Source organism: Parus major, chromosome 4 (assembly GCF_001522545.3).
Source record: "Parus major isolate Abel chromosome 4, Parus_major1.1, whole genome shotgun sequence".
NCBI lineage: Eukaryota > Metazoa > Chordata > Aves > Passeriformes > Paridae > Parus > Parus major.
The window spans coordinates 66,057,867-66,076,301 of record NC_031771.1 but is presented as its reverse complement, the minus strand read 5'-3'; the positions used below and the strand labels follow the sequence as shown (position 1 = coordinate 66,076,301).

Here is an 18,435-nt window from a genome sequence, read left to right as displayed (position 1 = left end):
TGCTCAAAACCAAGTTCCCATCTTGGTAACCCCAAAAACAAAGCAGGGCTGGATAAGCTGGGGCTGGGATTTTCCTTCTCCCACTCTGAGCTTCTCCTCCAGCTCTTTTCCTTTCACACATCATCATTCAAGTTAAACACTGGATGGACGGCGGGAATTGCATCTGAGCAGCCCCAGCTGCAGCCAGCGTCCCTCAAACCCTGCAGTAACTTGGTAAAAATACTGAAAGCAGCCAGGAAGCCTTGGAGTAAGGTAAGTTTGCCTTCCCTTCCCCTCCAGTGGTTTCTGACTCCTCATTCCATAGATATCCTCCACCAAACTCATCAAAGATGAAAAGGAAGAGAACAAGGACATAGCCAGGACACACAGCTGCACCACTGGGAGAAATTACAGGGAGCCTATGGACTCTGTAAAGGAGGCTTTGTTTGTTTTTCCCATCTGAGATGCAGGTTTGGTGGTTTAAGAGCACTTCTGCAGATTTCAGCTTTACTCCTCAGCATAGCCCCAGGCTCCTTTCCCCCAGGAAAGCCCCGAGGCACCAGCAAGCAGCGGCCAAGAAGAAGAGGCAGCAATTTTGGCTGTCACATCCCTTGTCTGGGACCCATGACCAAAACCTCCCTCCCCTTGGAGAGCCCAAATTAAACCCTGAACAGCTGCCTGGGATAACAACTTCAGCAAATCCTCTCCCCCAGGATTTTAACTGCACTTATTTATTATCTCTTATCTTCCTATCATTCTCTGAACCCGTTCGCCCTCCGATGATCACAACCGTTGCTGGCCAGCCATAAAATTCCCCTGCCCCCAGCTTAGAAAAGGAAGTTCAAAATACACCTTGTTTTCTCTTCTGCCCACAGGAGAGCAACGTGTGATGGAGTTTTACAAGCAAGGAAAGTACCTGCAGTCTGAGCCCTGTTTCCCAAATAAAATCACTGAGGGATAACAAAACCCTCCCCTGGAGCGGGGAGTTTTCCACGGCGCAGTAATTGCACAGCTCCTCGTTTTGCACAGGGTGGGAAGACGGTGGGGAAACCGCAGGATCTGAACCCACACATGCCAGAGAGCAATGCTGCAAAATCCAAGTGTTCTCTGACTGTCCCTCCAAGCAGCACCCCCAAATCTCCTTTTCCCCTTGAGGCCCCGCTTTTGCTGAACCCTGTAGGCTTTCCTGACTTCCCACGGGGAGCAGACTCACCTCTCATCCCGGCTGCCTCACCGGGACTATCCCCTTGCTGAAGGCAACATCCCTGCCAGCCCCAAACACCCGCCCGGGAGCCTCCTTGCACCGGCTGCTTTCAGTTTCCTCAGCTCGCTGGAAGTTTCGAGGCGATTTCTGGTAAAGCCTGGATTTGATTAAAGCCTCCAGAGAGCAACACGCATGTTCAGAGCCTCTCCCGGCCAACGTGGAAACGCTACGAGAGCTCAGGGAGCCGGCACATCCCCCTGCCAGCGCTGGTGGGGATGGGATTTTATAGCCCAGCAACCGCCCGGCAGCTCACGCTCCTCCACCGACGCCTGTTCCGCTCAGCTGAGCTGGTTTGCTTTGCAAATAAATTAAAAAAAGCCCAATCCAGCCCCCAAACCTTTGTTCCCAGCTCTGGCGGAGTTAATGCGCAGCTCGGCGTCGCAGGGCTGCGTTTGGGTTTCAGTCCTGCCGGGTCAGAGGGATTTGGGACGGTTCAAGGGCTCCCCTTGGTCACGCTGGTGGCATGAGGGTGTTTCAGCTGGAGGATCGTGCAGATACTCACTGCCTTTGGCCAAGGCTGGCTGCCTCCAGCTCCTCAACTGTCTGAGAGAAATGTCCTCTGTCCTCCATCCAGGAAAGCTCCAGGAGACTCCAAGACAACTCTTGGAGGACAGGCAACAAAACCAACCAGCACTGGACTGTTGTTTTTCTTTCCTTTCCAAGTCTTTTAACTTGTGATGCTCTTCTCAGCAATCCCACTAAGAAATTCCGTGGGTAAGGAACATCCAAGGCTGCATTTGGGGGCAGCAAGTCCCATCAAGCCAGAAAAATTCCCCATGCTCGTATGCACCTGAGCTGCACCGCTCTTGCACCAGTCCCCACATCCATGAGCACAGCTAGAAACCAACACAGCCCTCAGCAAATAAACAGGCAGCAGAAACAGAGCTCACACCAACTCCCAGCATGCCACTATCCTCTTCCAATGGAATTATTTCCCTAATATTTTGCCCTAAAAGCGTGTCATGAACACAGCCATGACCTACCTGCCAGCCATGTCGTGGGGGTTCAGCCTCCTGGGGCCAACCCTTCCGTCCCCTGAGGTGCAAATCCAGGGAATCCCACACCAGATTCATCCAACCCCTGTGTGAAATAACCTTCTCCACATTGGAGCTGCCCTGGTCCTTACTCCCTCCTGCTGCAACAGCTGAGAAATGTTACAGCACAAAACACGGAGGTTAAAGGGGAAAAATCAGTTTGTCTGCCCAGGATCCAGGAAACTGTTAACTTTAAAAGACTCCAGTGAAATCTGATGATTTCAAACAGCCAAGCTTTGGGGTTGTTTTTTTTAAGGGGAGTGGGGGGGGGAGGAACTGTATTTTAAGCTGCTTCAGATTTGCAAAGGCACAGCCAAAAGAAATAAAAAAGAAGCCATAAAGAAGGATGAAAAGTTTCTTGTGCTGAACAAAAGCCTCCCTGTTGCTCTCTCCATGGTCAAGGCATCTCAGAGCAGGGAGATGATGCTTGTGGGGGATCCATGGCTCCCAATAGGTCCCTAAAACCCCTGGGATGGGGGACACAGGCTGCTCATAGAAAAGGGGGCACTGGCACAGGTTGTCCAGAGAAGCTGTGGTTGTTCCATCCCTGCAAGTGTTCAAGACCAGCTAGGATGGGGCTTGGAGCAGCCTGGGAGAGTGGAAGGTGTCCCTGCCCATGGCAGGGGAATGGAACTGGAGGGTCTTTAAGGTCTCTTCCAACCCAAATCATTCCGTGGTTCTGTAATTCCACGATTCTGTGAAAAATAGCAAAGAACAATGGTTCCTCGTTCTGGGATGCAGAGAGCCACAATGGCAGAACAACCTGAACTCCACATCTCCCTCCTTACACCCTCCAATGACTCAGCAACGTGGGGCCAAGCACATCCACAGTTTTCTCCAAGGAGGACAAAACCCAGCTTTAATTAAAAGCCAAGTGCTGGTTAATGGCCCATCCAGCAGCCAGAAAAGGAGTGTTACAGGTCAGCTGAGCTCGTTGATTACAGTTGGGCTGTGAAAGGTAAACCTCAGGAAGCCACGTCCCAAATTAATTCCCATTAGAGCCGCAGCAAGCCCTTAATACGTGGGGCCAACCTCGTACCCAGAGCGTTCCTCAGGAGATCTCACAGGGATTAATAAAGGATGCAATTGTCTTCTCACAGGCAGAGAAACTGAGGCAGGGAGGAGGAGGGGAGCAAGGCAGAGCTGTGGTCCCTGAAGCCAGGGGGTGACACCAGGGATGCCACTTTAAGTAATGCCATGGGCTGAAAGCTGCAGATTTTTGCTTTCCTGCTGCTTTGCCACATGGATTTGAACTGTGTGCTCCTTTTTGGGGTTTTACTTATTAAAAGGAGCTGCTTGTCCTTTTATATAAAAAAATTATTATTATTTATTTATAACATCAGTGCATAAAGGGGCCATGCATGGGCTGCGCATCCTCACACCTAAATACAGCCCACAAGCTGGGTGGAGCCGTGGCTTCTGCCTCTGCTGTTGTAAATAAACTCCTGTTTTTAGAGGGATTTACTTTATGTTTTCAAGACAAACAACTTGCTCCACAGGGGTTCAAAGCAAGCTCAGACTGAATCTCCTCAGCCATTAACTGGGGAAACTGGATGGAGCTGGTGGTCCGGGCATCCCACCAGCCAGGCTGGCAAAGCCGACCTATCTCCAGGAAATCCTGACCTTCAAACACCCAGCAGAGCCAGACACAGGCAGGCTTGAAATCACAAATCTCAGGGAAAAGTGCATGCTAAGCCGTGGCCAAACTCCAAGCTGAAGTATTTTATCGATGGGAAAGGTTTCAAGCGGGCGTGAACGGCGTCTCGAGTTTCAAAGGCGTTTCGCAACGTGTTTCAGACAGGTTTAACCAAAAGCGTTATTAACTCGGTTGAAAGTTAAACTGGGAGCAGCTGACAAGACCTTTCTGAAACAGCCCAAGTTGTGTTGCAAAGCAGGGTATTCTTCCATGGAATAATTCTACAAGAGGAAAGTTATTTAATGGCTATGACTAACGGGATAATATTTAAAAGATTATTCCAGGTGCTAAGAAGCAGCAGCCAGAGACACCCTCATTTAACTTGCAGGCAAAAAAATCCCCCTCGTGGACCCCAGAAGCAAAGCGAAGCCCTGACCTCAAGCAGCTGGAAGGAATTTCCTTCAGCTCCGTCTCTGGAGCTGGTCCAGCGCCAGGATCCGCAGCGTGGCAATGGGAAAATCGCAGGCAGCTGCAGAGCCAACCCCAAACCAGCATCGTTGTCACCCCAGAGATGCCACACAGCTGCATCACCTTGGCCTGGCGTGGAGTGGGGGCAAAACTCAGCACTGCTCTGGCCTTTGCTGTCCAAAGGAACAACAGGATGGAGCATGGGGGGTAAACAAAAAACTCTTGGCATGATGCAATTTCAAAGAGCTAAGATGCTACACCATGGGGATGCCACATCCAGCACCAGCTCCGAGCATCCAAGCTGGCCCAGAGCCTTCACTCCACAAACCTGGCAGGCAATGGAGGAGTGTGAGGGATGGTGCAAGGCTTGGCAGGGTTATTGATTAGTGGGATTAATGTGCTGGGAAGAGGGAACATCCCAACAGGTCCCTCACGCCACAGGCAGAGTTGTACCGGGATCCAGCAAAGCTTGGCTGGGGCGATGCAGCACCATCACAGCAACAGAAAGAACTTTTGGGTGTCAAATGGAACAAAAACCCATTTGTTTCACCCATTTTGGCTGCATGCAGACTTGGGGGTGGTGGTGGGTTTTTGTTCTGTGCCTGGACATCCAAGGAACCAAACTGACCTCCAAGCACAAAGTGCTTCAGACCTTTGATCCCTCCTCCCTGAGAGCGGATCCGATGCTTTTTTTGAACTGGAATCAGGAAATTTCCTGGCTGTGTTCCCCAGCTGGCTGACACCAAACACAAAACCTTAACCCTCTCCACTGCCTCTGGGCAGGGGACACAGAAAGTGATGTGATAACATGACAAAGCAATTGGAAAAAAATAGGAAAGTCTAAGGAAAGCAACATCCAACAGCACGACTGTACTGCTGCAATTTCCAGCAAGTCCTTCTGATTCCAGACAGTTTAAGAAACAATTAATCCCAGACCTTTAAAACTGAAGAGAACCTTTAAGTGGGAAAATGTTTTTGCTACCACTGGCAGAGGAACGTGCAGAAATGGGTCAGCTGCAGCTCCCATCACCCACTGTAAAGTCAAATTCTCTCTCCCAGCGCTGTTGGAAAAGCAAACCAGAGGTTTGCTCAGGGCTGGTTTTGCAAGTTCCAGGAAAACAGGCAAAAATAAATAGAAAAAAAATAAAATCAATAGCACTATTTAATACAGTCTGGAGGAGGGGGAAGCAAAGTTTGGAGGAGAGCCCTGCTTGAGCTCCCATCAAGAAGGAGAGCTGGGAATCACTTCCCAGGAGGGTTTGAAGCAGAGCTGGCAGCACCTCTCTCAGAAAGGCTCACACGAGCTGCCCAAGGACAGCTCAACTCACTGCTCAGAGATGAAATAACACTTGAGGAATTTTTCCCCTTTGGCCTTGGGGATTTGTAATTATTTTTCCCCCCCCTTTTCCTGGCACACAGCTCCAACGTCATGACCTGGTGAGCTCACTCTTCCTCCCAAAAGTGTGGTGGGAAAGGATGTGCTGCTGCCTCCTCCTGCCCCCAGCCTTCTTTGTACTCCTGAGGTGAAAAGAGAAGGCAGGAGCCGCCACTTCCCATTATGGGCTGATGGTGGTGGGACACACATTATTAAATTTGGGTGTCTTTTAGCCCAAAAAGAGCAATGAGAGCACAGGCAAGAGGGAATAACCTCCCACCTTCATTTGTGGTTGCTTTTCCTCATTTGCAGTGCTCCCCAACAAACAGGTTCCTTTTTGGAACGCAAATTGGAAACTCCATGAGAAACACTCAGCCTAAGCAGCTGAAGGGTCAGAGCAGAGAAATTGGTGTTAAACACTCCAGGGAATTTGAAAATTCCTGGGTGATGACACAGAGCTGTGGGAAGCAATGGAGACTCCCAAAATACCACATCTGGAAGAAAAAAAAAATAAATCACACTTTGATCATCTTAAGACTGAACCAAAACCAATCACTTTCCTTGGAGCCAAAGAGCAACTTACCCTCTCCAGTCTAATATTGAGAAGCTGATGGATTAAACAACTTCCTGAAACCTTTTTTTCCCCCCATTTCCTAAGCTCCTTTAATGAGGGGAAAAAATAATAATCAGTGCAACACACAGTGATCAATAATCCTAGGAAATCCTGCTGCAGATGAGCACTCAGGACCAGTGATGGGATCACAGCTGCCAGCAGCCGTCCCATAAAGGCAGTCAGAGGAGCCAAGCACAATTTGGGAACAGGAAGGCAGAATGATCTCGTTTACACTAAATAAGGTTGCTAGGTTATGGATTTTTGGGAGTGGGGGGGACACAATCTGAAAGGGGATCCAGATGGCTGTAAAGCCTTGTGGTGGAAAAGCAGCATGAGGCCAGAGAGGGAAGAATTCCTCTTTATGCTGCTGCTCTCTGCTCCTGGATCCTGGGTTTCAGTCCTCAGGAATGCACTGCATGGACCCTTTTAATTACACCATTTATATCTGAGGTAAAAACTAAGAAGAGGTAGCTGGATGGAGAAGAGTGAAAAAGCTGGTGACTGGATACCAGGGAAAAAAAGTCCCTAAATAAATCCCACGGAGCAGCTGTTCCCCCAAGCCCCCTTTGATCCGGTCAGGTTTGTATTTTACAATCCTGACAGCCTGAAAAAGGCTTCAGGAAAACCCAGACAATCCCAAACCCCAGCCTGCTGGGAATTCACACCAATGCCACGTCACTGCCGTTTCCAACTTTTCCTAATACTTCCAAAAAATGAACTGCACAGTCAGTCCACCCCTTTCCTGGTTTTGACTCAAGTATTGGGATTTAGGGGAGTGGTTTTTTTATCATTCCTTCTCTCTTGCTAACAGAGACTGGGATGGTTTTGCAACACTTTATAGAGTCCAGCAAAAAAAAACCCCTGGGACTCATATTGAAACAGGACAAGAACTTCTTCACCTCTACGGGATTGGCACAAGAAAGGTGGCTGCAAGGATGGAAAACCCCATAAAATTTAGTTGGAAATGGAAAATGGAACTTTTCCACAGCCAGACTTGCACAGCCAAGTGAGGTGCTTGGAGAGAAACATTCACCAACCAACAAATGCATCTCCTCCTCTGTCACAGAGTCTCAGCACTGAGGGTGATGCCACAGGGTATCATCCTTCTTCCCTATTCTGGAATTGTGATGTGTCCTTAAGTGAGATGCAGAAAATGAAGGGACCTTAGTGAAGCACTGGCACAGGTTGTTTATGTGGCTTGCCTATCCCTGGAAATGTTCAAGGCCAGGTTGGAGTAACCTGGTCTAGTGGAATGAAATGGTCTTGAACCATTCCATGATTCTGTGATTCTAAAATCCAGGTGTACCCATGCCCCAGGGGTCTGTAACCAGGAGGTGATGGACAACAAGGTGTAAATTTTCAACATCACCTGCCCACACCTCTCCTTTGCTCAGGGATGCTGCCTCTTACAGGGGTTCCTGTAAAAACTGTAAACTGAGCCCTAAATAAGCAAAACCCCAATTTACACCTGTGCTGCTGATGCAGAACTTGTTAAAAGAAAAAAAAAAGCAAACCAAACCAAACACCTTTTGTGAGAGTTACTTGAAATTTACATTTTTCTTGCAGCTGACTGAACAAAACCTGCTAAATATTTTCCGAGTGCTTCACGGCTACAAAGCTAAAAACCAGCAGTGGGAATTTCAGGAGTGTAACAGTTTACTGTTGGATCTCCACAAATTCCTGGGTGCCGAATCGCCTACTAGAAGGGAAAATATATGAGTGGCACTAAGGAGGTGGCTTAGCAACGAGCAGGCTGGAAGCTTTGAGTGGCTTTTTAAAGGTCAAGCGAAAACATGATGTCTGGAGCCCTCATGTTCCATTTTTTTTACTACAATTTAATGATAGTTCTGGCCAGCCCGGTTGTTAAATCTCCACCTCACACCAGCCAGTCACACATCTGTTAAACCCAAGCTTTAAATTAAGACTTTCCCTATCTAAATATCCCCTTTCAACCCATTCCCACCTTCACCAAAGTGGGGGGTAAAAACTTTGTCGGGGTGAAACACAAGGAGAGGTCCCACCACCGAGGGGATTTTTGGGAAGTGCCACTGAGCAGCATCATTGAAATTCAGTGGGAGAAGCTGGTTTTCCTCGGCTCCACGGGGGCTGCCATGTTAAATCACATTTGGATTCACAGTACAAGGCTGCTAAAACACCACCGCGGCGCCTATTGGCACATTTCAATGAAAACGCCGTGGCCTCATTAGTAGAGTGGAAATTATGAGCTTGTCTTTGTATATATTTAAAAGCTCGCCTCTGAAACTCTGCTGGGTCAGGGCCAGGAATTCCTGGCTCCGAGCTCCTACCAGTCGACAGTTCGGGATCACTGTGCTCCAACAGGTCAAGCGACCACGCAGCCATCGACCCGGGAGAAAAAGCGTTTAAAAACTGCCCTGAGGGGAGAGGCAACAGGGTTTGAACTAAACCCTCCTCCCTGACAGCTCCCTGTGAGCTGCTTAGGGAGCAAGTCCTAATGAAAGTGCAGGTTGTAATTAAGAGGATGCAGGAATGTGGGTGTGTGGAGGTTCATCCTGCTCCCAACAGTTGGGGTGAGAGCATCCCGTCGGCCCAGAAGCGCCGTTCCCCTCTGGGGATGGACCACAAAAGCCCAAATCCTTTGAAATGAGGGGCAAACTCATGAATTAACACGTTTTTTTGGGATCTGGTCCTCTCAAGATGGGAATTTGCAAGTCTCTGTGAAGGAAAACTTTGGGCTCAGCTCCCTACTTACCTGCACGGGTGCCGCAATGCAGCCAAGCCACGCAAACCCAACGTATCTGCTTGAACAGCTACCGCAGTTGGGTGCCAGGGATGCTGGAAGAAAAGAGAAAAACACCCTAAAAATTGCACAAAAATCCAGAGGGAGCAAGGGAGAGGATGAAGACATGGTTTTTAAACGCTTGGATTCGCAGAGGCTCCCAGAAATTGCTTCAGCTCTTGGTAACAGCACAGAGATGCCCTTCTAAAACGCAGCGATGATGTTACGTGGCACAGAAAGAATAGGGGGGGAGGCTTGGCTAATCCTCACAATTTTATAAGCATCTGAGACACTAATCCGTTGATCTCATTGAAAGGGATTAGAATTACTCCCTTGCCAGGAAATTTAAGAAGTTTTCTACCAGATGTAAACAAAAGCACGGAGCAGCCCGCAGAGACGGCTGCCACACAGCGAGTCCTCACAGAGAAATCTGCATTGGGGCTGGTTTTGGGGTGGAAAAGGGGCATTTCCAGCTCAGTGCTGCAGAGGGTTGTCTGGAATGATGTGGGTATCCAAGGGAAGCCTGATCAGTCCATCCACAGTAGGTTCAAGACAGGATCCCATCCTGGGCAAGCAACCTGCCAGGGCTTCACAACTCATCTTTGGGCTCTAACTCTTATAGAAATGGACTCTTCAGCTAAAAACAAATCTGTCCCAACCACCTGACTTGTTCTGCATTAGTCTAGGAAAACATCATTTTAATAATAAGAAAAAAGAGAAAAATCTCTGAGCAACAAAACCCAAGTTGTGCCCAGCTATGCAGCAGCCTTCATCCACACAGCTCTGTGGCAAGGATGTGGGTTAATAAGGAAAATATAACACAGCACCCTCATGGAAACAGACTGGGATCTCCTGCTACCCTCACCATGAGCGATTCATAATATTGAAGAATAAATTATTTGATTCAGAAGATGAAGCAGGCAATGTGCAATCTGGGTTTTGATATCAAGCAGTTTGCTACTAAGTTGGGTGTTCCAGCTCAGAACATCAATAGCTGAGATAGATCAAACCTAAAGGAAGCAGAAAGGATTCAGGAGATCCTTCGAAGAGAAGCAATTTTTGTTAGAAAACAGAAGTTTTCTAAGAAAGAAACTAAACTTTTGTCAGCGCTTACTTCTTTCCTCTTTTAAATTCCATCCAAAAAAGAAACTGAAAGAGGCTCAAGTTCCAACCTCAGTGTGAACAAGGCCTTAATTTCATCTGCTTGTCTTAAAAACCTTCCTTTTGGAGGTGCCTGATTGGACAGCAGCATAATACCTCTTCTCCAGCCCATTTTTCTTCAGGACCATATTGTGATACATAGCATGAATAAATTTGTGCTGAAGTTATAATCTTGTCTGACAAGAACCCTAGCATATTTCCAGTAAACCTTCCCTGATGTTTATCCATATAGTGATACGCAGCAATGCCAACATGAATATTCATCTGCAAGGGGCATATTTCCAAGAAACCTCTGTCCGATAAGATTGTAACGAGATGCATTCATAAATATTCACCTGCAAGAAGTGTATTTCCAAGAAACCCAACGAAACTACAACATAGACACCCAAAACCAGCATGAATATTTGTCTGCAAGCAGTGTATTCCAAAGGACCCCCAAAGAGCCTGAAAACATACAAAAAGCACCTTGGGACAGGTGCAGTTTGTGAAGCATGGTGGGGAAGTGCTGCAGTAGCCTCCTCCCTGTATCACCCGGTGCCGTTCGCCTGGCACAGCACTGAACTCATTTTTGCTTATGGTTTCCTTTTATGATTGTAATTTCATTATAGAATAAATTTCTTCTTTTTATTAATCAAATTGGCTAATCATTTATAACAATATCATTTTTAGTCTTTAGGCACAAGTACTTGCTTGGCTTTAGGAAAACACCCACTGTTTCCATGCAGTCCCATCTCCTAACTCCCTGCAACACTCCTGCTCCCAGCTTTAGTGTCCAAGGCTGGAATAAAGCACCTGATGTCAGGCTTGTCTCCAGCTCCATCCCTCTCACCTGGCTGCAACACATCCCAGGTCTTTCCCATCACCTCCTTGACCTGCTCCTCCTGCTGCATCACTGGCAGCTCCATGGGGAAGATGCTTCAGCAGAAGGAAGATACAAAGAGGAAGCCCCAAGAACGGTCAGAAACTCAGGACAATTCAGCATTACTCAGGCAAAGCCACAGCTGAGAAAATGATCCATTTTTCCTGCTTTTACTCCCAAAGTGCCACCCCCAAATAATGCTCAGCACAACAGTGAGGGTGTTTTGGTGTGAATGCCAAGCAAGACTGGGGTGCAGGGCTGAGCTGAAAGACACCCAACCCACACAAGCACCACCAGACAGGCTCCAGCCAGCTCATCCCAATTTATTCAGCCCTCAAACCACCACCACCACACAATCCCATCCCACTTCAGACGGCCACCACTGCCACAGCCTCCAAAAGCCTTATCTTTTATCTCACTCGCCAAGAGAGCAAAACACCGAGTTGTCATCCAAAACTTCTCAACTAAAAAGCGAAAGAAAATCCCCAACCCCGCAGCTGCCTTTGAACAGAGCCAGGAAATCGCCTCGGGGGAAGCCCAGTTTTTAGAGGGAACAATAAGAAAATGGGAGTTGTTAAAGCAACGAGGAAATATCTGCCTGGAAATATCTGCCTGCTCGGGACAAAGCTCTTTGTGGAAAGAAGTTTAACTCGATCCTTACAATACCCCGGCGAATGCGATTTAATTCCGAGAGCCCTGGTCAGCGGGAGGCACGATCCACTCGGGTGGATTTGTTGTAGCTGAAGTTGGCTTGAAGACTCTGATCCCTCCCCACCCAGTCTGGATGGGTCATTTGGCTTCAGCCACTTTCTTACCTGCTGGGCTGCTCCTCCTGGATTTCAATGGACCGATGGGAGAGCTGAAATGCCCTGGTTCCACACCTGGGAAGCTGCACAGCTACGGAGCTCTCCTATTTTCCCCAAAATACTCCAGTTAGCCAAGAAGCTGGGAAACCCAGTTCCACTGCACAGGATGGGAGAGCAACAGAGGGAGGGCTGGAATCAGAAGGGCTGGAATCAGGAGGGCTGGAATCAGGAGGGCTGGAATCAGGAGGGCAGCTGCCTCCTGCTCAGCACTTTCAGTTTCTCTCTCCAAGCGCTCTCCTGGCGCGACTTCCTCTAAAGCGCTTTGCGAGTGAAAAGCTGCATTAGCGGCGGGATTAATCCTCTGAGGGGATAATAAAATCACAGAATCATGGAATCATTCAGGTTGGAAAAGCCCTCTAAGGCCACCAAGTCCAACTGCTAACCCAGCACTGCCAAGGGCTCTACTAACCCATGTCCCCAAGTGCCACTTCTACACTGCTTTTAAATCCCTCCAGGGATGGTGACTCCAGCCCCTTCCACGAAAATGTGGAGTCAAAGGCCTTGCCAAAGTCCAGACAGACACACCCACAGCCTCTCCCTCATCCAACAAAGCAGGTCACCTTGTCATGGAAGGAGATCAGGCTGGTCAGGCAAGACCTGCCTGTCACAAACTCACACTGGCTGCCCCAGATCGTCTGATTACCCTGTTGGTGATGCATGAGGACACTTGGGTTATCTGCTCCTGTCACCTGACTGACAGCCCTGTAGTTCCCAAAATCCTCCTTCCTGCCGTTCTTGTAGATGTGTTTCACATTTGTTCTCTTCCAGTCAGCTGGGACCTCCCAGTTAGCCAGGGCTGCTGGTAAATCATGGAAAGTTATCCCCATCCATTGCAGCAATCCATTTGTTTGAGTCATCCCACATGACTCTGTGCTGGCAATGATGTCACAGCTTTCCTGATGCACAGTGGCTTCCAGCTCCTTCTCCTGTTGGTGACCATGCAGTGGGCATTGGTGCAGCTGCACTTCAGTTGGGTTATCAATCCCACCACCTTCTTGGAGAAGTCTCATTCTTGGTCATCCTGCATGACCATTCTCAGGGCTTTCATGGTTTCCAACACATCAATAACCCTTATGGCTGTGCTGCCACATGGATCTCCATCCCCTGCCTCCATGGAGACAGCACACTGAAGAATCTGGCTAGCACACTGTCCCTCAAACATTGGGGTGGGCCTCCAGGACTATCCCATGCAAAGATCCTTTTCCCCCTCGGAGCCAGAACCCCAGCTGTCAGCAGTCCTGCTGTCCTGCAAACCCGCCCAAAACAAAACTAAAGCCAAAATAAGCCTGGAGAAATCATTCCTGCTTGCTTCTCACACTCACAGTCCTGAAGCTGGAGCAGAGAAAGCAAGACGTCCCTGCCTAGGCTTCCTGCCACCCTGTCCTCCCTGCTTCTTGGTTGTCTCTGCTTTTTCCACAGCCTGATCCAGCTGTTGCTCTGGCACTGGAGCAACCTGAGACCTCACAGTCTTTGGCTACATTGAGCCAGCTGCTTCCAGCTAATTTGGTCCATGAGCTGCTGCTGCCCATCCACACACTGGTATTAGGCTTGGGCTCATCTCCTCCCACCATCCCTTCAGCACCACAACTGTTCATGAGCAGGATGCAGGAGCCCTCCACATGTGGTTGGAACCCTTTAGGATTGTTTTTCTATTCTTTGATGGAATTCAAACATGCCAGACAGGTAGAAAAATGACACATTGTCCATGTTACTGCTCCAGAAGGAACAGCACCCAAAAATGATGCAGCTCCATCTCCAGCAGGGACCACTGCATCCCAGAACAGAGGAACAGGCCCTGCTCCAGCCCACTGTCAATGTCAAGGCTTTCCCATCCTTCAGGTCAGGAAGAAAATCACCACTGCCCATGGCTGTAGCAAAACCACGTGGGTTTGGATGCTGTCCTGAAGCTCGTTTTCCATGGGATCGCTGGCATTTCTCATCCCAGTGAGCGGCACTCGCCGGGCTCAGGCGATGACTGGGCTCACTTGCAGTTAAGCCCCGTATCACATCATCACTGATGCCGCTTTACAGCCCTGTCAGCGACTCGGGGTGGGGACACCAGGACAGCCACTCCTGACCTGAGTCTGAGCCGTTCCAGGGCAACAGCGACAGGGGAGGAGGAGATGGCTGTGACTGGCCGATCTTATCTTGTGTCAACAACACTCAGCTTTAAGGAGAATGATTGCAGGAACAAAAACAAACAAACCCAGCTCGACCACACCAACGGGGGAGCTTCAACCTCAAAAAACACCCTCCGGGCTTCCACACCAATGGTCCAAACTGGCTGAGGACCACCAGAAGGATCTGTACCTCCTGCCACAGCCCAAAGGATGGGGTTGTTTGTTTTTACTGTGCAGCAGGAGTCTGGCACGGTGGGGGAGGACCGCATCTCAGCCATGTCATCCCAAGGCAGGAGGCTCCAGGCGCAGGTGGTGGGAACAGGAGATGAGCACCAGCTGTGCCTCTCTCCACCTTTTCCACGTCCACGTGTTGTTTTATGGCTTTGAATCACTCAAAACATGTCTTCTGCCACACAGCCCAAGTGGAGGTGGCAGCAGGTCACTGGGAGGGGTGACCCAAGGGGGAACACCTGGAGAGATGATCCAGAAGCACAAAAGCCCTCCTAGCAAAGCCGGGTGTCCGCCTGTAATCCCACACATCATTTAGTCCAGGAAAGCAGCTGGAAATTGGCTGTTCTTGGGTAGAACCTCCAGGCTTGGTTCAGCTCCACAGTCCTGAGCAGCTCTGCTGCTTCCTTGCCATGGAATCCTCCTCCACCCCATCACATGCCTCTCCCCAAGGACAGGCCTCTCCAGCCAAGAGCAGTGGTAGCAACCAGCAGCCATCACCTGATTTCCCATGTGGCACACAGTATTCCTCATCTGAAGGTCCAACAGAGCCCACAACACTCAGAGCACGCTGACCCAAAGGTGTCCTTCACAGCTGGTCCATCACAGTTATCTCTAATCACACCTGGAGGCGACTGGATCTGAGCCTGGGAGGCACAAGCAGTAAGTTCCAGCAGGGCTGACCCACCTCCACATCTGGTTCTCCCCAAATCTGAGACAGCCTTTGACCAAACAGCAATGCCAGCAACCCAAGCAGCAGACCTGGGGTGTCCAACCCAGCCTTGGTGAACAGGGATAAAATTAGCAAACCTGAGCCAAGCAGTGGTGGAACAGAGGTTGTGGGAGGTTGTGGAGGGGATTTCCTACAGCAGCAAGGCTGGGACATGTGGGAAATCACCACCACACACACCTCCACCCACTCAGGATCAGGACTGTCATCTGCCAGTATCAGCCCCGTGACCTGGTAACGGGACCACATCACTGCTCCTGCCTGCTTCAGGCATGTGGGGGTGGAAGCACTTATTTTCCCTTTTTTAATATGTTTTAAATACCTCAATTAGCGCATTTTGGGCTCCTTACACATTGCCCCCAAGCAGTTCTTCTGTCAAGGGCTCTATACTTCCACTGGTGATTATTAGTGGGGCACAGGGTTGTTATTTTTCCAGGCCAGGGGCCAAATTCGTATTTAATTTTTGCTCCAGATGGCACGGCACTCCAAATGCATCAGCTGGAGCATCAAACCTGTATGAATAAAGTAATAGAGCAAACAACATGATTTACTCAGGGGCTGTTTGACACGCTTAACGTGCTTTGTGTACATCTGTCGTGCAAAAAAAAAATAGCATTCAAATGAATTCAGGTGATTGGTTTGGCTATTAAACCCAACACCTGAGGGAAATGAAACAGCAGTAGGAATCTAAAAAATAATGATGATAATAATATTAGAACTTGTATTTTGCTTTCTGTAAAGTCAAGGATATCTTTTAAAAGAAGGCTGATTTCAGCCATCACTGCTGAGCACAGGCCTGGGTTTTGTTCACCTTCCTCTGTCCCCAAAGCTGCTGCTGCCAGTGGGTCTTGCAAACCAGGGTCAGAGTTCTCCCAGGAGAAGGGCTGGTGATCCCAGATTTCAGTGTGGTGCTGAGAGCTTATGGCTCTGCTCACCCGAGGAGATGCAAGGAGGACACCAGAGGACAACCACGAGATGTTCCAGTTATGCTTCTGGCAAATTCACCCCGTTCCCAGGAAGCTGCTGCATCCCTCCTGCACAGCCTGAAGCTGGGATGTGCTCCCTGCAAACTAAAGCACCCAAAATAACTCAGAATAGGGTAAAAAAAAAAAAAAATAAAGAAAAAAAAAAGAAACATTGAGTAGCCGGCTTATCTGCCTGGGCACACAAAACGCCACCGTGTAAAAACCAGCTGAGCCCGCAAACGCCTGGAAACAAAGGGACTGGGGCGGGGGGGTGGTGTCTTTTTGTGCTTGGCTTTGCTCCGTTCAGAGCATCCTCGGGCTGCGAGAGCCCGTCCTGGCGGCACCCAAAACAAAGGAAAGCCGGGAGCTGTAGGCAGGAGCCAGCTGGGGAAAACCGGGACGACGAGGAGGAGGAGGAGGAGGAGGCACCCGCATCGCCCTCCCCGGCAGCTGCGGAGCCGAGCTCGCGTGTTGCCGAACACGTTATCCATGGCAGGAAACTCGAGATCAAAGGCGAGGAGCGTGCCAGAGCAAGATGTCATCCCAGCCTCCTGCCAAAGGTGTGCACGGGAGGGGGGAAGCAAGCCCCAGACGCAAACGCTGGCACATCCGACGGAGCCGGCGCCGCTCGTGGGGTGCCCGAGACCCACGCGTGTTCTCCGTGCGCCCCGGCGAAGACAAAGACAGGCTGAACTGAACAAACAAAAAAAAAAACCCAAAACCCCAAACCGCAGGAGGTGCATTTTTACCCGTTGGTTTCCAGTCCCCAGGGTCCCACGCACGTCCCCTGCCAAAGCGGCGGATGCAGGGAGAGTATGGACGTGCCGGCAGGGCAGAACAGCAGCCCAGTGTAACTCCAAAAAAGCAGCTTTTCCCATTTCTGGGTGGTTTGTTTTTTGGGGTTTTTTTGGGTTTTCTTTTAAAGCAGAAGAAACCCGCAGCGTCCTGTCTCGGCCCCAGGAAAGCAAGGGGACGTGTCTGACTCCAAGCCAGCGGCTACCGGGAACAGAGGTGACCCGGGGACCCTGAGCCGAGCGTGGGATGGGACCCCCAAGAACTCTCCCTCATCAGGGGAGACCCTAAGCCGAGCGTGGGATGGGACCCCCAGGAGCTCCCCCTCATCAGCGGGGTCCAGGCAGGATGGGCGCTGGGTGGGGACATGCCCCTTGTCCCTTTGTGCCGCCCCAGCCCCCTCCTCCACCCCTCCGGGGTGATGCAGTCCGTGCCTCCAGCCTCTGCTCTGTCCCCTCTGCCCCACAAGCGGGACCTTATGGCAGCCCTACAGCGCTGCCAGACACCCCAAAAGCACAGCCCAGATCCCCTGAGTGTCCCCTTAGGGGTCTGCAGGGACGCGGGGGCTGCTCCATTGCCCTGTGGAGGTCCCTGCCCCACAGGGGACCGCGGAGCAGAGACAGAAGGACCCTGTCCCCCATGGCAGCTGCTGAGGAGGGGGTACCCCTGCCCCACAGGGAGCATGGAGGGGGAGCCCTGTCCCACAGAACAAGGCACAGGGAGAGGGTCCTGCCCCACAGAGGGCTGGAAAACAGACCCTGTCCCATTGAACGAGGCACAGAGACAGGGTACAGCCCAAAGAGGGGATGGAGGAGAAACCCTTCCCTACAGAACAAGGCACAGGGAGACGTCCCACCGCACAGAAGGGTTGGCAGAGGGTCCCTTCCACACAGAACAAGGCACAGGGAAAAGTCCCACCCCACAGGGGGCTGGAAGAGGATCCCTTCCCTACAGAACAAGGCACAGAAGGGAGAGTCCTGCCCAAAGCGGAGCTGCAAGACGGACCCTGCCCCACAGAGGGGCGCACAGGGAGGGATCCCAGACACACAGGGGGGGATGGAGAGGGGTCCCTTCCCCACAGAGCAAGGCACAGGGAGGGGTCTCACCCCACATGGGGGTACCGGGGGGGGTCCCCGCCCCCCATATGGGCGCTCGGGGGGGTTCCAGTCCTCCGGCCCCCCAGGGGGCTCCCGCCCCCCGCACTCACCCGCCGCCGCGCTGTCCCGCCGGGGCTCGCGCCGCCCGCACCGCCCGGCCCGGGCAGGACCCGGATGGAGCCGCCCCGCCCCGCCCGGAGCCGGGCACGGCTTCCCCGCCAGCACCGCGCATGCGCACAGCCCCGACAGCGCCGACGGGGCGGGGCGAGGGGACGGGAGGGGACAGCGGGGAGGGGGGACGGGGGTGACGCGGGGACAGGATGGGATCCGGGGAAGTGACAAGGAAAACAGGTGACAAGGAATGACAGGGGAAGGAGACGGGGAGGGGTCTGACAGAGGTGATGGGGCGTGACGCGGGTGACGGGCTGACGGGGTGACAGGGAAAGGAGGTGACACGGAGATGGGATGGGACAGACAGGTGACGGAAGGT

The 18,435-nt window shown here is 50.9% G+C and overlaps 1 protein-coding gene across 7 annotated transcripts in view; it reads right to left on the bottom strand.

Moving 5' to 3' along the window:
• The window catches only part of RNF24 (ring finger protein 24), a 29,597-nt gene extending 11,471 nt beyond the window's left edge, over window positions 1-18,126 (bottom strand). The window contains exons 1-2 of one of the 7 annotated variants that reach the window (XM_015625598.2): window positions 18,056-18,124; window positions 9,101-9,183 (exon numbers count right to left, since the gene is read on the bottom strand). Coding sequence is in view for 1 of the 7 variants with exons in the window: in XM_019006453.2 (XP_018861998.1) it covers window positions 2,227-2,237 (11 nt within the window). In the remaining 6 variants the exon portion in view is untranslated. Of the gene's footprint in view, window positions 1-1,192; window positions 1,540-2,226; window positions 2,432-9,100; window positions 9,184-11,962; window positions 12,375-16,026; window positions 16,162-18,055 lie in introns of those variants that run through there. The other 6 variants (XM_015625594.3, XM_015625593.3, XM_015625596.2 and 3 more) reach the window with 6 other exon arrangements.
• Between the last annotated feature and the right edge of the window lie 309 nt (window positions 18,127-18,435).